Here is a 20,670-nt window from a genome sequence, read left to right as displayed (position 1 = left end):
AACACAAAAATATATAAATATTATATACCAAAAATATTTTCAATCCCTATCCATTTATATTCCTAAAAAAAGCCCTTCTTAATAAAGTCTTATTAGGTTACTGATCGTCAAAATGTTTATATTTTTATGATTATACTTTAATTATTAATGAGGACTTAGAATAGTTATCCTATGTTATTTTTGTTTAATATTTGATATAAAATTGTAGCTTGTAAAAAAGTCTATCTATATAAAAAAATTTCTATTGTTAAGTTATTGTAACGTTTTAAATTGTATTTTAACGAAAAGCCATTTCAAGTGACTAAACTTATTTATAGGATTTTCTTTTTGTAATATCGGTAATGGTCCCTTCCACTAATTGAATCGAATTCCTCGTTCTGATCCCACGGAAAGTGAATCTATCAAAAAAAAAAGAAGAAACAAAAGAAATCATTTTTTGTACCCCTAGCCCGAGCAACACGACATGGGAGGTCGAGCAATGGGGGGAGTGCCCGTAACAGTAACGATGACAGCGATGTCCTTAAACCCCTGGCAAAGGGAATACGGATGGCCGAGAGATAAGGGGGCCAGAGGAGGTGGGCCTGGTGGGTGGATCCGTGATCCGGGACTCAGGAAAGGACGCCCCGTTCATGTTAAATGGCCAACAAGGTGACAATGCAGATATAATGCTCATAAGCAGACGGCATAAAGCGACAAACGTGATACGACCAATGACCATTATGTCGATGATTTCGCCAGGACATTTCGCGATTGATAAGGCTCACTTAGTGGCAACCGAAATGTCGCACAGTAAAAAAAATTGCTTATCGGTTGACTTTACGCACAATAAAACAGACAGATGTCAGTGGATTTCACAGCGATGTCATTTAAGGCGAATCAATGACAAATGGAGTACTTCAAAAGTGCGAGTACATTATCTTAACTTAAATAAAATTATATTTCTTCTGCAACCTTTTAAGATATTTTTTTGGTATTTCCCACAATCAGAACAATTAAAAACTGATCCTGTAAAAAGCTTGACTTTTAACTAACTGACGGAATTTTTAAAAAGTAAATGGTAAAATGGGTTTTTAAAAAGTAGTGGCTATCTAAAAAATGTCTTAACATAATAAATTCGTATCAAGTTTTTAAGCTTTTTTTAAAGATTGCAATTACATAAAACAAAGGACTTAAAATTACTTAAAGGCAGTGTCTTAAGTCCCTTAGAAATTCAATCTTATTAAATGGTTAAAAAATATATATTTATTGGGACTATTTTTTAATTAAACAGAACAAATTATTTTTATTTTACTGTATTTTTTTTAATTTACAGATGTAGTAACAGAAGTTTCGAGACCGGAAAAAGGAACACACAGTCATAAGTTAAAAAGCCACCCACATCTCCAGGCGAAACTTTTCGCGGCTGACATTAGTTAATTGTCAGCCGCTTCAGTTTGCAAACATGCATTTGGCCAAAAGCCAACAGGGCCAAAAAAAAAAAGACAGACAGAACGTAAAAAACGGAGAAATGGTTACAATTTAATTAAGTTCTTGGTACGTAATTTGCGCCAACACTTAAAGTTGTTCCCTTGACTTGTTTTCATGGAGTTTTTACGGGCTTTTTTATTTTATTTTTTCTATAGTTTTATGGTGTTGCACCTTCGGAGTTGGTTGCCACCAAGCAACGGCAGAGTCGCCAGCTAATTACGCAAATGTTTCAACTTTAAAACGACGATGCCATTTCACGCGCCCTGCGTGTGAAATTTATAAATGTCAACTGCTAGAGCCACCCGCCTCCACTTTGCACTTTGTTTTGTCTGTTTAAGTTTTGTTCATAGCTGGCTGACTTTTGCTGATTGTGCAGAGGTTGCAAACTGCTGGCAAAATCCACTCGAAGTCACTGTAACCTCCATCTCTATCTATATATTATATATATTTTTTTTTGCTCTAGCAATTTGTTATATGTGTTTGCTAGTTTAAAAGCTAAAAAATTCTCCATTTTCAGAGTACGGGTTGTTGAGGGTCTGGAGATAATTCTGAAATGGAGACATCATATTTTATGCAAGTGCAACAGTGCGTATGCGTGTTAAAAATTGTTGCTCTCCACAGTTGCAATGCCATTTGCAGTAATGAACGTACATTTAGACAGAGTGGGAAAAAACAAATAAAAACTTCTTTAATATAAGTTTCAGCGCAAAGTGTAAAGTAAAATAATAAATTTTTGAAACTAACTTAAAAAAAGTAGGGAAATTTTTTTTCTAATTTTTTTACTCTTTACTTAAAATTCGTTTAGAACATTTTATATACTTTATCTTTTATATATACTTTTCAATTACTACCTTTATCAAAAAGAAAAATGCAAAATTTAATGGACAACTGGCACAAGGTCTTTCTAAAAAAATTTCAATTCAATTTAAACCGTTGAACATGTCAACCTACAGCTTTTCCAAGCAGTTATTTCCAAGCAACAACAAAAAAAACAGCTTAGAGTCAGACTTAGAATTGCAAAAAAATAAAATCACACACAAGCCAATATATAATACACCAGTACACATAAAATTGCATTACACACACGAATACGTGTACGTACGAGTAAAAAGCCCCGGAACACACACATTTGGCAGTCCCTGTCAGTCAATCTCCATTAAGTCCATCCCCAACACCTTATTGAATTTTATTGTAAATTGGAAAGAAAAAATTGCACCGACTGCAAAAGGCCAAATGGGAACAGGGTAAAAAACAGAGGAAAGCGAGTGGCAAATGTCAGACAAAGATTTGCGAAAATGGAAATTGAAAAAGAAAACAAATATAGCAGGAGATCGAGAGAGCGTTTGGATTGAGGGAGAAGTTTTCAATTAATTTGCATAAACGGCCAAACGATTATGTAATTTGTACTTGCCACATAAATTATCACACAGTGGAAATAGTTTTCAAATATGCACCCCCAGACAGAAAGGAATGAAGGGGGTTGAGTAGAGGACCTTCGGAGGGGGGTCAGCTTATTAGAAGCGAATGAAACTGGCAACTATCAATAAATTACCAACTGGGGCGTGGCAAGTGGAGTGTTCCAAAACCACAAAAAGCACAAACATCAGAGTTGATTTGAGCGGGAATTCAAAGGGAACTAGTTCAAATGAACCAGGATCTTGTACTTAATCATGCTCTATGCTATACCATTTTAAAATATATATTAATTATTCAATGATTAGAGATTAGGTTGACTTTTTGCCTTCAACCGTATTAATGGTATTAAGAAATTTTAACAACAAAATACCAAATTTAATACAGGAAACAATAAAAATGGTCATTTAATTCAGTTTATAAAATGTTATACATTTATTATTTATTATATTTTTGTTTTGCAAAAGAAGTCTAACAAACAGAGATTATTAAAGTCCAGTCATATATTGTTATTAATAAATATACATATAAATATTTTTTATTATATTTTTGGAGACACAATTTCATATCATCAAGTGGAAAATTTAAATCTGCGGGGGATCCGAAAATATTTTCCTAAGAACTGTCACACCGAAACATAAGAAATACATATTTTAACTCGTCTCCCGCTTAGTTAATCAATCACGAACCGAACCAGATCCTCTAGTGGGCTCAGCTCCATTTCCATTCGAAATGCCCGTTGACAAATTTTTGGGGGGCTGGCATTGTGGCCGGGTAGGTGCTTGCCAGGACCGCAAATTTTATGCACGTTATAAATCACGGCCAAACAACGACGACAGCGTCGAGGACGACTGCAAAACTGTTCACATTAATTGTTGCAACGTCATTTTCGGGCCTATTGTGTTTGGCCAGCTCCACGAACCCTGGGAACCCTGGTTAGGGTAGCCATCCACAAAAAAACTTCCACCAAATGTGGTGGTGCAGGAGGCCAATAAAAGGCGCTTTCTGTGTGTGCTCCAGACGCCTTTGTGTCACGTGGCAATTTTCGCAAAAGGAATTCCAACAATGTAGACGTTTTTCCTACAGTAAATAATCACAGAAAAAAAAGTCTAAAGTCCAACTACTTTTTTTTTGTGTTCAACATAGGCAAATGTTCTTCGGGGTTCGGGGTTCGGGGCTCGGGGGAGTCCATAAAAAATTGCTGTTTAGTAGCTGGATTTGTGGATTTGTCAAAGGCTCGACGACGAAGCGCGGATACTGAAAATCAGCCACGTTTTTTCTGCCCATATTCATAATTTCACATTTGAGACACAAAAGGCCAAAGGATATAACATTGAGATTTTGTTGTCAGCAAAGGAATGCCTGAGTTTATAAAGAGAATGGGATTTACTCTTAAAACTTATGGTATGTAGCCTTTTCCAATAAAATAATGAAGTACATGAAACATAAACTAAAATTTCAGTATTAAAATAAGATTAAAGATATTTAGCATATTAGGATCATGGAACTTTTCGAATTATTAACAGAAGTGATCGATATCTTGGATAAGAGTATCGAAGATGATTTTGTCAAGGAATAATAATGCCAGCGATTTAACAGCCTTGCCTCATCTCCAGGCACCAAAAGTCCCCCTGCACGCATATGTCCATATTTACATACGATACGGTATGGCATCCACTCCATTCTGAAAAGATAATCCCGGCAAAAACATAAAATGCAGGCACAAATACTTGAGAGCAAAGTTATGAACTGAGACGATGAGGGGGCCCAGGAGGGTCCAAAAAAACAGCAAAAGGGCGTCGTTAATATTTCAAAAACAGAAACACAACCGAAACGAAACGACAAACAACAAAAGCAGGCAATAATGGAAATAGTCGTGATACTTGGACAATTGCACAACAGACCCACAACTTGACTTTAGCACGGGTCCATGTCCATTCGGAATATTAAGGCATATTTGCCGCTCGGTCAGCGAAACCGGACGGAAAGGTAAATGAGACAAAGCCAGCCAGACGAGACGGGGTGAAAAGTCACCTTCGTGTTGCACAAAATTTATGGCCAACGAGGATGCCCTTGGATAATCAAGCTGTGGATAGAGGATACCCTCTAAAAATCATTAGTCCCATGCCAGCTAGTTGTACGCTTAAAGTCATATATTAATTAAACCTTTGGCAAATAATGATATTTTATTTACGTGCTCTACGAGTAAAGGTAATAAAGTTAATCAATTAATCAAAATAACGGTTTATTTTTTTTGTAAAAGTCATAAAAAATAAAATTCTAAATAATTATAATAATATTAGAATTTCTGAAGAACAAATAACATTTTCATTGCATGCATAACAAAAATTAAGTTAGAGCGTAGCGATTAAATTTAAGTAAGCTATTTTAAAATCAACACTGATAAGCAAGGTGATGAAAAAAATGTCTGCATAGAAACCGCACCATTTTGTTCTAAAAACTAAATTATTTTTTTATTCCTATTTGAATTGGTTTTATTTTTCATTAGGCAGTCGGATATATATTGGTTTTAATCTAATAGTTAACTGCCAACTTTTGGTCAAAGCAAATATACCCCTTTTTAAGAATATGTATAGATACAAGGTAAGTTGGAGAACGGGCTTGTATGCACATATTCCCCTAGCAAGTCCAAGAAAAGGGACTCCACAAAGTTCTCCATGTGCGTTGTGCGTGTGTGAGACAAATTAATTGTTGACAGCGCGACATCTTCGAACCCCCAACTAATCTGCCTGGCAACGGGAAGTTTTGGGTTAAGTGTTTCCTGACACCAAAACCATTTATCTCTGCCCGACCAACAAAGTTCAAAGGTCCCACATAGCAATGTTTTAAAGGGTATGGTTGCCGATTTCTGATCAATACTAGATTAAAATTAGCTCAGATGAACATTTCAACAACAAATGAAATTTAAAATCTCCCCTGAATGTATATTTAAAATTGCGCTCTATAGGGGATAGATCCCTCCCACTAGGGTTAGAAAGTAGTTATAATAAGTATTTTATACCAAAATGTTTTATTTCTGCTAAGCAATTTTTTTTTATTTCCCCACCACAAAAAAATTCTGGAACCGCTACTGATTAAAACTATTAAAAAGATTATAAAGTTGTACATTATAAACACCATTGTTGACTACATTTGAATCAGTATAGCCGACGTAAATAATAAAAGAATACATGTATATAGTTAGTATATACAGATACAGATAACAAGAGACAGAATATAATATTATATGATTATGAGACGAGTATCTCTCTGTAGTTTTCACGCTTTGAAGCTTAAACTAATAGTTCAGTAAGCTCCTATCGTTGAAAATGATCGCGTCGAGATTAGTGGCTCTGGGGATCGCATTTCTGATGATCCTGGCGAATACTTCGGGACAACCCACCTCGATCCAGCCGGAAATCAGTAACACAACTGCGGTACCATACGTCTTCAGGAGCGCCCTTTCACCTCGTTATCTAGTAAAATGGACAACTCCAACAGCAATAGCAACAAATAACAATGACAATGATATAGATTAATAATTATTAATGATTTAATAATTAATAATATTATTATGATTGTGATTCTAATCATTTGCCAAAGAACTAATGAATAAATGTGTGTGAAATGAAGACTACATTTTTCCTGACTCATGTTACTAAATTTTATACGAAATTGAACATCTTGCTCATCCAATGATAAGGCGCTGTCCCAAAGCTCCAGCCTTGTTTACCTAAGTGAAAAGTGCAGTCTGCTTGATAATAATAAAACTCAGTCAAAACAGACTTCTCTGGCTCTTCTTAATTGATAAGAGCCGTGTTTTCGTTTTCGTAGCTTTGATTCTTTAACGGCAGAACCATTTTGACAGTGACTGAAAATGAACGTTTCTTGTGTGACTCTGGGGATCGTCTTCCTGCTGTTCCTGGGACAACTTTTGGCCCAAGCCACCATGAGTTTAAATTTTTTTGACCCGGATAAGCTTAACATGGCTCGTGAGAATCCCACCGATATGACAGGATGGAGTAACCAAAAACCCAAATCGACTTCCACGACATGGAATAACAGAGCCGCAAAAAAAAGAAATATAAAAATTGATTACAAAAATGAATGAATAAATAAATATATAAAAAAAATTATAATCAACTCAAGCATTACACTTTATATATTTATAATGTGAATTTATAATATGAATTTTATTTTTGAAATAATAGTAAAGTAATAGTAAAGTTTTGTTTATTTTCTTCAATACTTGTAATTAATTTTCAAAATAAATGTTCTTAAAATTTTCGCATGGGTTGACAACATTTCTGAGTTCAAAAAAGTTCATTACCCAGCGAATGTTATTTTGTTTGTCTATATGTACACGGAAAAGTAAACAAATCAAGCTGATAGCGATTAATATTAAATAGCAAATCAAATTTAAAAAAAAAAACTTTTTTTTTTTCAAAAAAAAGAAGCATGGCGGCATGTGTCTTAAAAATAAACAAAATGATTCACCTAGAATTAAATAATAGAACAAGCCAATATAGATACAAGAAACAACACTGATTTTCAAAGACCATTATCTCGTGTTTATTGGACAACAAATTCCTCACATTCCATTAAAGAGACAGCGACCAGACAATAGGGAGCCCTCTTGAGCATTTATTTATATATTCAAATTCTCTAGCTATATAAGTATTCTGCTTTGACACCTACAAACATTTCTAAAATATTTTTATTGAATAAGCCATTCAGTTTGTTTCTTTCACTCACAATGATCGCGTCGAAATTGTTGATCTGCGGAATCCTTTTTCTGTTTCTTCTGGGACGATCCTTCACCATCCCACAACATTTTAACATGTCGCTACTTAACAATTCTTCTCCTGAGAATGGCACCTTCCATTCTGCTTGGGGTCGTGAATATAATCCATGGGCACCAAAAAACACCCACAAGCCTTAGAGGTATTTCATACTGATCCGTCGTTGTCAAGGACTAGCTTTACTAAACGAACTAGCTTTACTCCTGTTTCAGAGGCAAAGACTTGAAATCTCCTATCTACACGCTGATTAAATGTTTTTTTTAATGTATATGTGATTTTGTCAAAATAAACTAATAGATAAAATAATAAAACCGTTTAATATATAATAAAATCTGAAATATACCTTATTAGGTAAAAAAAATGTTCGCAAAAAAGTGGTTTTGATTTTGCAACATATACATGGGTTGAAAATTCAAAGTTCAAAAACAGTTTAAACAAAGTTAATCAGATAACTGAGCTGGTGTTATTTTGTTTGTCTATATGTACACCGGAAAGTAAACAAATCAAGCTGATAACGATTAATATTCAATATCAAATCAAATTTTTTTGAATAAATGAAATTTGTTTGTTTTTTCCAAAAAAAAGGAGCATGGCGCCATGTGGCTGAAAAATAAACAAAATTATTCACATAGAATTAAATAATAGAACAAGCAAATATAGATACAAGAAACAACACTGATTTTCAAAGACGTTCCATTAAAGCATTTATTTATATATTCAAATTCTCTAGCTATATTAGTATTTTGCTTTGACACCTACAAACATTTTTAAAATATTTTTGTTGAATAAGCCATTCAGTTTGTTTCTTTCACTCACAATGATCGCGTCGAAATTGTTGATCTGCGGAATCCTTTTTCTGTTTCTTCTGGGACGATCCTTTACCATCCCACAACATTTTAACATGTCGCAACTTAACAATTCTTCTCCTGAGAATGGCACCTTCCGTTCTGCTTGGGGTCGTGAATATAATCCATGGGAACCAAAAACCACCAAGAAGCCTTAGAGGTATTTCATACTGATCGATCGTAGTTAAGGGCTAGCATTACTAAACGAAAACAAGTTCTCCTGTTTCAGACGCAAAGACTTGAAATCTCCCTATCAACACGCTGTATAGCAAACGAATTTAACTTTGATTAAATGTTCTTTTAATGTATATGTGTTAATGTTATTAAGTAAAAAAAAAAATCGCAAAAAAGTGGTTTTGATTTTGCAACATATACATGGGTTGAAAATTCAAAGTTCAAAAACAGTTTAAACAAAGTTAATCAGATAACTGAGCGGGTGTTATTTTGTTTGTCTATATGTACACCGGAAATTAAACAAATCAAGCTGATAACGATTAATATTCAATAGCAAATCAAATTTTTTTGAATAAATGAAATTTGTTTGTTTTTCCAAAAAAAAGGAGCATGGCGCCATGTGGCTTAAAAATAAACAAAATGATTCACATAGAATTTAATAATAGAACAAGCAAATATAGATACAAGAAACAACACTGATTTTCAAAGACATTCCATTAAAGCATTTATTTATATATTAAAATTCTCTAGCTATATTAGTATTTTGCTTTGACACCTACAAACATTTTTAAAATATTTTTGTTGAATAAGCCATTCAGTTTGTTTCTTTCGCTCACAATGATCGCGTCGAAATTGTTGATCTGCGGAATCCTTTTTCTGTTTCTTCTGGGACGATCCTTTGGTGCTTTTTCTCCTAAACCTTCTGCTTGGGGTCGTATATATCCTACATGGGAACCAAAAAACACCCACAGTCCTTAGAGGTATTTCATACTGATCCATCGTTGTCAAGGACTAGCATTACTAAACGAAAACAAGTTCTCCTGTTTCAGAGGCAAAGACTTGAAATCTCCTTATCTACACGCTAATTAAATGTTCTTTCAATGTATATGTGATTTGATCAAAATAAACTAATAGATAAAATAACAAAACCGTTTAATATATAATAAAATATGGAATATACCTTATTAAGTAATAGTTATAGTAAGTCAAGGGCCTGTCATATTTGTAATCCAACAATAATAGTCGGGAAAGAATACAAAAAAACAGAAACCTTCACGGAATCTATGAAATTTATTTCTTTTTTTGGCGGCTTAATTTAAACTCGAGTTAGTTGGGCAACACCATACATTTTCAAAGAGTTGCCAGATCAAAGAACAGCTGATTTTTGGTTCAACTAGATTAAAGCTTACAACTTTCAAATTTCTTTTTAAGTACAATGGTTACTATTATAAAAGGGTTGAAACCTCAAATTCAAAACTCCAAAAGAGGATATTTTTGTATCTCACCCAAAAGAATTGTAATTCATAAAAAGAGGAGTATATTTTATTAAATTCCTGTAACAAAGGCCACAAGCGACAGTCTCCAGCGTTACCGACACCTAAATTATTTAAACTAATATTTGATCATGTAGGACATCTATTGTTTCAGGGGGAATGGAGGCACCCAGCCGCCAAAGGTCCGCTCCAGTTCCTCGGCAACCGCCAGACAAAGACGATCGTTATTCGGATTGGCCACCACCTGGATGCCCAGGGGCATGCCCTTCGAGTCGAGACCCATGGGCACCTGAGTGGCCGGCAGATGGAGCACATTGAACAGGCTGAAGTAGGCGAAATCATTGAACTTGATCAGAGGATAGAAATGGAAGGGCGCTGTCCTTGGAGAACTGTGGAAGAACAGAACCCCATCATCGCCAAGCAAATCCTGGACTGATTTCCTGCACTTTGCCGTGGCCTCCCGCATCAGCTTCTCCTTTTCCTTGGGCAGCACACTATCGATCAGCCCATAGATGGCGGCCATACTATAGTCACTCTGTCCCAAGATCTTCTTGAAGAGCTCCACAAACGGATTCAGCTCGGCGCCGTTTCCCAGCAAGAGATTAAAGTTGGCCGGCTCCTGGGTCATCCAATAGCGCCACATCTTGCCGGTAAACTGGGTATTGGGTATGTTGGCATGTCGCACATCTTTGCCACACAGGCTCTCAAAATGTTTACGTATTTTATACATAACTCTTTCAGTCTCCCGGTTTATGGGATTGCACTGAGCCATGCCATTGGAGGACACATAGAAGTAGCGCAGACGCTTCAGATCCACCTGCTCATCCAGTTTTAGCTTGGGTTTAAGCGAGGGTTCCACAAGAACCTGCATCATGGGCAGTAAATCCCGGGCGGAACGGCTCATGGGACCGGCGCAAACCATTGTGTCCTTTTCTTTGCCGGTTCTAAAGGTGCAACCAGCCATATTTACTGCTCCGGAAGTGGGTTTGTGCCCAAAGACACCGCAATTAAAGGCTGGTATACGTATGGAACCACCGATATCGGTTCCCAAGCCAAAGCCCGTACAGCAGGCGGCGATCAGAGCGGCTTCTCCACCCGAAGATCCACCCACGGACCGTCGGAGATCATAAGGATTGTTGGTTCCACCAATCAGCATATTCCTCGACTCAATCCACTTGTTAACCTCCGGAACATTGCTGGTTGCGATGATGATGGCACCGCTTTCCTTCATCAAGCGAACGCATTCGGCATCCTCCGTCGAACGTTCAGTTTTCCGGGATACCAAACCCAAGGTATGGAGCTTCCCGGCCACAGCGGTACTATCCTTGGTGGAGAATGGTACACCCAGGAAGGGCTTGCGCCGGAAGTCCTCATCGGTGTACTCCTTTTTGGCCAACTTCCGGTCGATTTCGCGCGCCTGTTCCAAGGCTTCCGGAAATGGACCATCCACCACGGCATTCAGATCCCGGTTAACACTCTCGATCCGTTCACAATAGGCCTTTACGATGTCGTAACTCCGCAGCTTACGTTCCCGTATCTGTTGGGCCAACTCCACGGCGCTTTTGGTCAGCAGCGACTGCTGTTCCAAACTTGGCGGACCCGCAACCCGTTTGTGGTCACCCAGATACCATCCCAAAACGAACTCCAGCAGGCGATCGCTGAGGATGTGGGCCAGTGCCAACAGGGCATCCAGTACGTGGCTCCAAAACGACATGATGACACCTCTTTTTTCTGATGAGATTTTGCACTTTGCGCAATGCAAATGCAAACTAAACCCACAGACCCCTCTGAAACCTCTGAGGTTGCGATAAACCCAAGACGTTGCCACCCGATACCAGCGAAAGCTGGTGGGAAAAGCTTTCCCACAAACCTGTTTCAGTACCAACTACAGTGGGCATTAGTTTTATTTACTTGTTTATTTTTTTTCACCTACTAAGATACAAAAATGTCTATAAACATTGGCAATAGATTAAAAAAAATATTTTTAAAATGTACATTGTAAATGCTTTTAAAATACTTTACGGATATGTTATACTAATTTAGTCATATGAGAATCTGCTTAAAGTTAACCATTAAATGTTCTACTAACAAAAACACATCTAAAATATTTTAGACGATACAGAATAGTGTTTTAAAATAAGTTGTGAAAATTACCTTTTTAAGTAACGTTTTTATTCGCGCATACGAAATTGAATTATTTGACTTCAACCAAATTAAAACATTTTTATTAAAATATTTAAAGTGTATAAGAAACTATTAAGACTAGCTTTCAATCTGAGAAAGTCAATAACTTAAGTCAATTATTGTCTAATCTCCAGCCACTGCAACCTAACCTAAGTCAATAACTTGTTATAGATTTTATTAAGATTATGATTTAAAAATATTTAAAATATAATAGAGCTAAGAAATAAATGATAACTGTTTTAAGTTATATTATCGACTAATTAATTTTCTTTAAAAAACAATACAACAATCATTTAAATTTTGTTGATGTTGAGGAAACAAAAGGTTTCAAACCTATCGAGACCCTGTAAAATGATTTTCCCATCAAACTACCACCGCGCATGAACAGCTGGGCGGGGAGTGCCCCTAATGCGTCAGTCGTACCGTGCGAAGACCCCCTACACTCACCCAGCCGTCAAACCGTCAAATATCGATTCGCAGCTGCTGCAGATGTTTTTTCGTCAACAAAACAAAACAGCCGCCTCCGCTGCTGCTGCAGAAAATAAAACCATTAAAAGTCGGTCAGAGAGATCCAAAATAAGTTGCGAATTGTGAATTAAATGCATTAAAAGCGGAGGCCTTGTGCAGTGCGAAAAAAAAGGCCATCTAAATCCCTGCCTGGGCAGCTCGTATCGAATTTTTAACCCAGTACGTACACCGGTAATACGAACTGCAGATACCCTGCACTCCCAAGTTCGATCACCCCGATAAGAAGAACCCCATTACTAATCAAACTTATAGTGTTATCTACGCAATGAATCATTTTTTAATTGATTTTGCCAATGGAAAATACCCTTATCTTGGCCTAAAAATTGGATTATTCGATAGTGTGTGACATACGTAACTAATTAGTCAGCATGCTTTTATTGCCCAATGACTTATAAATAGAAAGTTTGCGAAAATAAGTGCATTTCAAAAGTAAATATTCGAGTTTCGTTGCACTTGCAGTCGTATTTATACGGAAAACCAAACAAAAAGCCCATTTACAACCCGTGTTAAATTGCAATTACCGGTTAAAACGCAAAGCGAAGTGTTAAATGCTACCTGTAAAAATGTGGAGTGTGTGCCTGTTTGCCTGGGAGCCAGCACATCTGTTAATTTCCAATCGAAAAGCGTTTCTCATTAATTTTTAACCCCAGTTGCCAGGCCATATACGTATATATGTAGTTTTCAGTCGACTATTAATCTGTAACTTTCCTTGGCATTATCTTTTTTCACTCGAATAGAGAGGGTGTATGGCTTAATGGCCCAGACAATTGTTTTTTTTTATTCCCGCCCAAGGTAACTCACCTGATGAGTGACGTTATCACCAGAAATGCGAACGTGTCGTGACACGAATAAATTACATGCGTCACGGATTCGATTTGAGATAGGTCAGCAATCCTTATAACATGTTTTCGAGTCAAATCTGATGTCACCATGACATTATTCATTGTAATGGTATTGATTTTCTCAGCAAAATTGACTTATTTTTTATAAATATTAAAAAATAATTTATTTTTATTATTGATATGTATAATTTCCACCACTAAGCCAAAAATGTACATATTAAAGAAAGGGTCTTAGATCCCTAACCCCATTAATATCAATTAACATCAGTCTGCTAGGTTAATATACTTTGCAATTCCCTAAAAATTGCATTTAAATTTCTTTTTTTTTAAGCTGACATTAATTTCATTTTTATTTCAACCTCTTAAATTGGCTCAAAAATAGGTGAATAAGAGCCATTTTCAAAGCTGTGTTGTTGGAGAAAATTTTAAACTCAGCTTGAAGTTAAGCGAGGTTTTTGGGACTTAATGCTAAATTTAAGGGTAAGCACATGTTCACCTTTAACACTCAATCGTATCTCGTCGTTGATTACCTCAACCGCTGAATCTGTCAGATAATAAACCTTCTGGATAGCTGAGCACTCAGAAAAACTTATACTATATTAAAAACAAATTTATTATAAAAAACTTAACATTACTAGAGGCTTTTTGTCTATCAGAAAAGAAAGATCTTAATGTTTAAAAACTCACTTGAACTAAAAAAAATAAAATTAACCTAAAAATGTTTTATATCAAGAAATTATTTGCAACCCTTTATATACATATCAAATTCTGAAAATTGTTTTTTAAACTGCCAACAATAATATCCAGATTGGAATTTTTAAGGTTCGTCATTAAATATTCACAATTTTATTTACGGAAAGTAAGCAAAAAGTATCCATATTTATTATATAGATAATTTTTAAAATCGAAGAACCCCTTAATCTTTGTTTGGACACATCTGGGTAAATATTTTCTCCAAGTGCCGACGATATCTCAGCAAACAGAGACTTTATGGCAGTGTGTCGGTGTGTCAAGTCTGTAAAGTGGGGCCGACTGCTTGACAGTTGATTCGTCAAATAGCACCGCACTCGACGCTATTTTCCTTTTATTTTTAGTTACCCACATACCTCCAGAGATTCTCAACAGCGCAACGCACGTTGTTTTCCATTTTCACAGGTGAAACGCAGCGCGATGGAGAGGAATCCAGTCACGGTGACCGCCGGTCGAGCTGGATCCACCGATTCCAGTGATCAGGTGGAGAAGAAGTCACTGGCCAGTGCCGCCGATTACATGAAGAACTTTAAGAACATAATAGCACCGGGAAATGAGGCATCCATGACCAGGGAGTTCAATCCGCAGGTGGCCTACGAATTCGAAAAGTATCTCAATCCGCAGAAACTCAAGCAGCATGTCCTCAAGAGTGAGAAACTGCGATCCATTCTGGAGCACTATGCCAAGGAATTGGGTCAGCCGGTTAAGCAGCTGGAGCGGCAGGCCAAGGCCATCATAGATGAGATCGGTCTGGAGCGGAACATGGCCATTATCCGGTGGTGCGGCATAGCCATCACAGCGATCGGCAAAAGGATCTGCGATGGATTCTACGTCAATTCGGCCAGCATGGCCAATGTCCGCAAGGATATGGGCAAGTGCCCGGTGCTCTATCTCCCTAGTCATCGCAGCTACATGGACTTTATCCTGATGTCGTACATCTGCTACTACTACGACATTGAGATACCAGGAATAGCAGCCGGAATGGGTATGTTTTTTTTAGAATTTCCAAAGCCATTTCTAATACGAAATCATCCGTTCAAATAATAGTAGTCTTATTAGAGATCAAAGGCCACATTCGGAAAGTGTTCTTTAAGTTTTAATTGCTTTTAAAACAAAAAAATGTATACTTATTGAAACTTCAAAGATAACTTAAAAAAAACAAGCTTACTATTTGTTTACCGATTTATTTTTATTTTCATTTTCCGAAAAACCATAAAATCTTTACTAGCGGAAAATGTGCTACAAATATTAAGAGCGTTTGCTTTTCATTTAACACATTGTCAATATCACATTATCGTTTTACAAAATGCAAATTTTTAACGATAATGACATGCTACATTTTAAAAATGTTTGCATTTCAATTAGTAGGAATTAGCAAAATAAGATGTCAACTTGTTATTCGATTTCTGTCGCGGTAATTAAAGGTGTGAAACATTTATATCTGTTTAATATGGGTATAATCAGAGTAACAAAATACTCTTTTTTAGGACTATTTCTTATTAATGTATTTCTAATCCTTTGCAGATTTTCACTCAATGTTTGGAATGGGCACAATGCTGCGAAAAACTGGAGCCTTCTTCATGCGCCGCAGCTTCTCCAACGACGAGCTGTACTGGGATATTTTCCGGGAGTACATGTACGCACTGGTGGCGCATTACCACATCGGCGTGGAGTTTTTCATCGAGGGCACGCGCTCCAGGAATTTCAAAGCCCTGGTGCCCAAAATAGGACTCCTTTCAATGGCTCTCCTACCATATTTCACTGGCGAGGTCCCAGATGTGATGATTGTGCCGGTTAGTGTGGCCTATGAGCGTGTACTGGAGGAGCAACTGTTCGTCTATGAGCTGCTGGGAGTGCCCAAACCCAAGGAGTCGACGAAGGGTTTCTTTAAGGCCCTGAAAATAATCGACGAGCGCTTCGGCAAGATGTTTTTGGACTTTGGTGAACCCATTTCGGTTAAGGAATTCTTCGGACACGACAGTGGTCAGCGAATGCAGCGAGCAGGTGTTGGAGGTCACCTGCAGAAGCTGAACCGCCAGGAAGTGGAACTGGTCAAGCAGCTGGCCAACGAGATTATCTACCAACAGCAGCGACGCATTGTGATCACCACCTTCAACCTGCTGAGCTTATACTACGCCAGTCAATTGTACGCCCAAAAGAGTGTAAACATCGATGAGTTGTCCCGTGGGATACTGCATCTCAAGCGGATCTTCGAGCAGCTGGGAGCCCATGTCAGCACTACACCTGGTAGCATTAAGGCGGATATCATTGATGCCGTCGAGATTCACTCAAACATTTTGTATTTCGCCAACGCCCGATTGCAATTTACGCCCATGGCAGCCAAGCAATTGGCGGAACAAATAGACGTTAAACGGTTGAAAGCTCATGCCCTCTGTCCACAAACTATGGCGGTGGCTGTTCCCATGTTGGCCCTGCAGCTCTACATTAATCCCTGCATGTTCTGGCTGGCCAGACCCGCCTATCTGCTGCTGGCAGCGCTCAAGGAGCAGAGGAATCAGGAGAAGCAATTGGCGGACATCTCATACGATACCAGTCTGAGTGCTCTACATGCGCATGTGACCACCATGGATGCCCTGTTCCAGCATGAGTTTATTATCGAATCAAACCGCGAGGCAGCCGAGTTTGAGACCCATCTGCAGCTGCTCCTGGACGAAAGGGTGGTGGAGGTGGAGCAGAGCGGCCGCATCAGGGTGCAGGATAATGAGTGTTCGCATGTCATACTGGCCGCCCTGGCGCCCTTCCTGTGCCTCTATTACCAGCTGGTGGTCACCTTAAGAAAGGTGGATAGTGCTTAAAATATATATAAACAACTCTTCTAATTATATTATATCCCTGCAGATCCCTCTGGAATTCGAGTTCAGTAACAAGGATCTTCTTGTGCGCGTCCAGCAGCATGTGGAGCAGCTTCTCCAGCAACCCGGTGGTTCCGCCTCCCATGTGCATCCATATTGTCTGGCCCTGGACAATCTCAACATAGCCATATATGCACTGATCCAAAGGGGCTACATTTTGAAATGTAAGGACTCGGGACAGATGAAGATCGCCGGAACTCCAGGGAAGTGCCTGAGGGAACTGGAAATCCAGCTCCTCGAGTACTGCCAACTAATGCCATTCGCACAATACTCGACGGCGGCCAACCAGCAGGCCCAGTTCCACATAGCAAAGTTATAACTGGCAAATGGCAAGAGGCCGGCGGGGGAGACGACGCCTAGGGATGTGGAAACCGATCCAAATCCCGATCGAGCGTCGAATCCCAAACAGTGTAGTACAATTAGAATTTCATTGTTCATGCAATTCATCCAGTTTGTTGTCGGCCTGCTCAAGAATTGTCGCATCATCTGCATTCTATTTTTTATTGTGGTGGTGGCGCCGCTTTGGCAGTTGCTCCACTGGATCATCGTATCCTCCCACTCATTCACGTAGGTTTATGGGATGTCTGTTCAGGATGGGTCGATTTTAATAATTCTTAACCATGCATTTTTTGTCAAAGAATGATTTCGATGAGGCTTAACAGCTTTAAAGTATTCCGCCTAATGATTACTTTATCTTTCTAGAATATTAAATCTTCATTGGCATAATTATACATTCCCCATTTTTATTTTATAATTTTATCATGAATCAACCAATAAAAATAAAATTATAAATAGACGAAAAATACTTGACAGGAGTACACCACAAGCAAGGAAAAGTATATATCTATCTTATAAGATTGCCATACAATTCTTTGACAAAATAACATCGATCCATCCTATAGTGTGCATGTAACTAAGTGCTTAGAATATCTTTAATCTTAGAAACTGAAATTTTATGTCTAGTTTGCCATAAAAACAAATGAAATTTACAAAAGCGCCAAAACATACACTTGCAAGAAATCGAATTTTGATCAAACATTTTGTATATATAAACCGGTAATGGTAGGTCCCATCGAAATATATATATCTTATATTTTTAGCAGAGGAAACCATAGAAATGTTGCCCAACAAAATGCACACTTTCACATTATCTTAAAAGCTCAACTAGATTATAACATTTTTATAATATTTAATTGTGCAGCTTATTTTATTGCAAACGACTTTTTTAGCTTGCTCGATCGAAAAATCATTTAAAATTTTTTTAATTTTTCAAGAGAGTTATGGACGCATTTTCTATTTTTAAGGTGTTTTTTCGCATAAGTTTTTGTTAGCTTAAGCTGGTGTTATGTTTGTTTCATTATTTAATCTTAAGTTGCTTATGCTCATCAGCCATGGATTATTTTTAATTATTCTATTGTGCCAATAAAAAGTAAGCACCGCACAATAAAATGAAAAAAGGTAAGCCACAAAGCTTGCCGCTAGATATAAATTAAAACGGTTGATTCGAAATCTGATTCCACGTGGATTCAGGTCCGATTATTCCTAGAGGAAACCACAGCACAAAAATGTCAGCGAAGTGCAATACACATTCTGTTTAATGATATTTTTAGAGATTGTTTCGTTTTATTTTTATGGTAGATACTTTTATATTTATATAGAATTTAAAACGAGAAAACAACACCAATCCTAACTACACCCGCTAATAACTAAACCAACAAAAAAACGAGAGCAATAATAAAAAATGTAGTCGGTGCCACTTGCGCCTCAGAAACTTGATTCATGAGACTTTACATTTCAGATTCCAGGGTCACCGACAAAACTGTCGTTTGAATTGGTCCAGGGTGCGTTGGCTAATGACCACGTGCATCATCAACCGCTCTGGATTTTCCTCATCCGCTGTCGTTTCCACCACGGCTGCGTTTTTATAAAGCCAGGCCATTTCGGGTCCACCGCTGGGCACCCTCATTTTAAGCTTTCTTCGCCCGGTGGCGGTCAGTATCTGTTGTTCGATATCATCTAGCAGGGGTTCCAATCCAGTTTGTGTTCGCGCTGATATATGGTGCACCGGATCTGAAGATGAATGCGTTTCGGAGGTAACCAAATCACATTTGTTGTACACATTAATGATTGGCGGCAATTGACTGGCCGTGGAATCTCCACCAGCCACATTGAAAGCCAGGGAACGCAGGGTGGCCTCCACATGACTGCGTTGCGCGGCATGGCATGGATGAGAGAGGTCCTGAACGTGCACAATTACATCCGCCAGCATGGCGTCCTCCAAAGTGGCAACAAAGCACTCAAAAAGTCCTGTGGGCAAATCTGACATGAAGCCCACGGTGTCCATGTAGATTATCTCTAGATTGCAAGGCAAGCAACCCGCATGAGCCGTCACATCAAGAGTGGCAAACAATTGGTTCCTCGGCTGCAGGGCATCCTCCACCGTTAGAGCCTTGATCAGGGAGGTCTTGCCTGCATTTGTGTAACCCACCACGGCCACAATGGGATAATTTTGCTGTTTTCGCTTCTGACGGAGCAACTGCCTCTGCCGACGGACCCGCTCCAATTCCGCTCGCAATTTGCGCTCCCTGGTGCGCAGAATCTCCTTCTGCAGATCTGTCAAGGCGTAGCCCTGCCGACGCGTCTGGGTGACACTGGCATCCTTGGCCTGGGCCCAGATGTAGGGGAGCTCAGCCATAGCTACCTACAAAATAAAACCAGTAATTAATCTTAATTTATGGCTCTTTGGAAAGTAAAACCTACCTGTAGCTTTGCCTCAGCACTGGTGGCATGCAACCTTAAGATCTGTATCACCACGGAGTAGCGATCCATCACCGGCAGCCGGAACTCCGCCTCCAGGAAGCGTTTCTGGGAAAAGGAAAGCGTGCCCTTGCTAACGAACAGGCAGGTTAGTTGCCTTTCCTGCCTCAATTCGGTGACCAGCTCCTTAAGTTCCACCAGCTTGCCGCTGCCGAAGAGGGTCTTCTTCTCAAGGCTTTCAAGTGGAACTTTGAGAGCCCTGGCCACCTGCCAATTGGGCAGGGAGTGGATTAGAGCAGAGGCTTCCGCCAGCTGATCTTCTGGCCGGACATCGAAGGGTGTGCTCTGGCGTTTGGCGCCCCACTTAACGTACGGCTGGAGGATCAGCACTTGCTGGGAGCTGGCTATGTCGCGGGTGATTCGCATTGCTCCTCCTGCCACCTCGTCGTAGGCTCTGAAGTAGAGTGTAAGTTATTAATCATTTAAACCTCCATATTCTATGGTTTTCTTAATGTTCAATACCCACCGATCATCTAAGAACCGCATGTCTGCCAGATCGCTACTAGGGGTCTGCTCTTCCTGCTCCAAATCCTCATTATCCTGACCAGATGACTGCATCTGAGCCTCGAAGAAGCTCTTTCTGTTGCGAATGCCCTTAACTCCTTGATGTTGGGTGTATTTTAGGCGTAAGGGAATCCCTACAACCGGACGGAGTGGAAGACTCCTGGCCAATCTGCCGAATATCCGCAGAGCAGACATAA

General features: G+C 38.6%; 4 protein-coding genes across 7 annotated transcripts in view; 2 read left to right on the top strand and 2 right to left on the bottom strand.

The window, feature by feature from the left end:
* The window catches only part of Muc96D (Mucin 96D), a 200,641-nt gene that overhangs the window by 84,145 nt on the left and 95,826 nt on the right, over positions 1-20,670 (top strand). The window lies entirely within an intron of this gene.
* Positions 10,003-11,773, bottom strand: LOC108004981 (fatty-acid amide hydrolase 2). Its single transcript, XM_017068098.4, has one exon. It carries the CDS (start codon positions 11,687-11,689, stop codon positions 10,118-10,120), a length of 1,572 nt encoding a protein of 523 aa, XP_016923587.4. The 5' UTR covers positions 11,690-11,773; the 3' UTR covers positions 10,003-10,117.
* On the top strand, positions 13,980-18,928 carry Gnpat (dihydroxyacetone phosphate acyltransferase). Its single transcript, XM_065866882.2, has 4 exons — positions 13,980-14,009; positions 14,685-15,264; positions 15,804-17,080; positions 17,139-18,928. Exons 1-4 carry the CDS (start codon positions 13,995-13,997, stop codon positions 17,469-17,471), a joined length of 2,205 nt encoding a protein of 734 aa, XP_065722954.2. The 5' UTR covers positions 13,980-13,994; the 3' UTR covers positions 17,472-18,928.
* LOC108012115 (putative GTP-binding protein 6) lies at positions 17,773-20,669 on the bottom strand. Its single transcript, XM_017077399.4, has 3 exons — positions 20,436-20,669; positions 19,913-20,363; positions 17,773-19,853 (listed from the first exon to the last, which is right to left on the bottom strand). The coding sequence occupies exons 1-3, from the start codon at positions 20,666-20,668 to the stop codon at positions 18,960-18,962; spliced, it is 1,578 nt and encodes a 525-aa protein (XP_016932888.4). The 5' UTR covers position 20,669; the 3' UTR covers positions 17,773-18,959.

This window comes from Drosophila suzukii, chromosome 3 (assembly GCF_043229965.1).
Source record: "Drosophila suzukii chromosome 3, CBGP_Dsuzu_IsoJpt1.0, whole genome shotgun sequence".
Lineage (NCBI taxonomy): Eukaryota > Metazoa > Arthropoda > Insecta > Diptera > Drosophilidae > Drosophila > Drosophila suzukii.
Note: the sequence above shows the minus strand (reverse complement) of the source record. Positions and strands in the feature narration are given on the sequence as shown.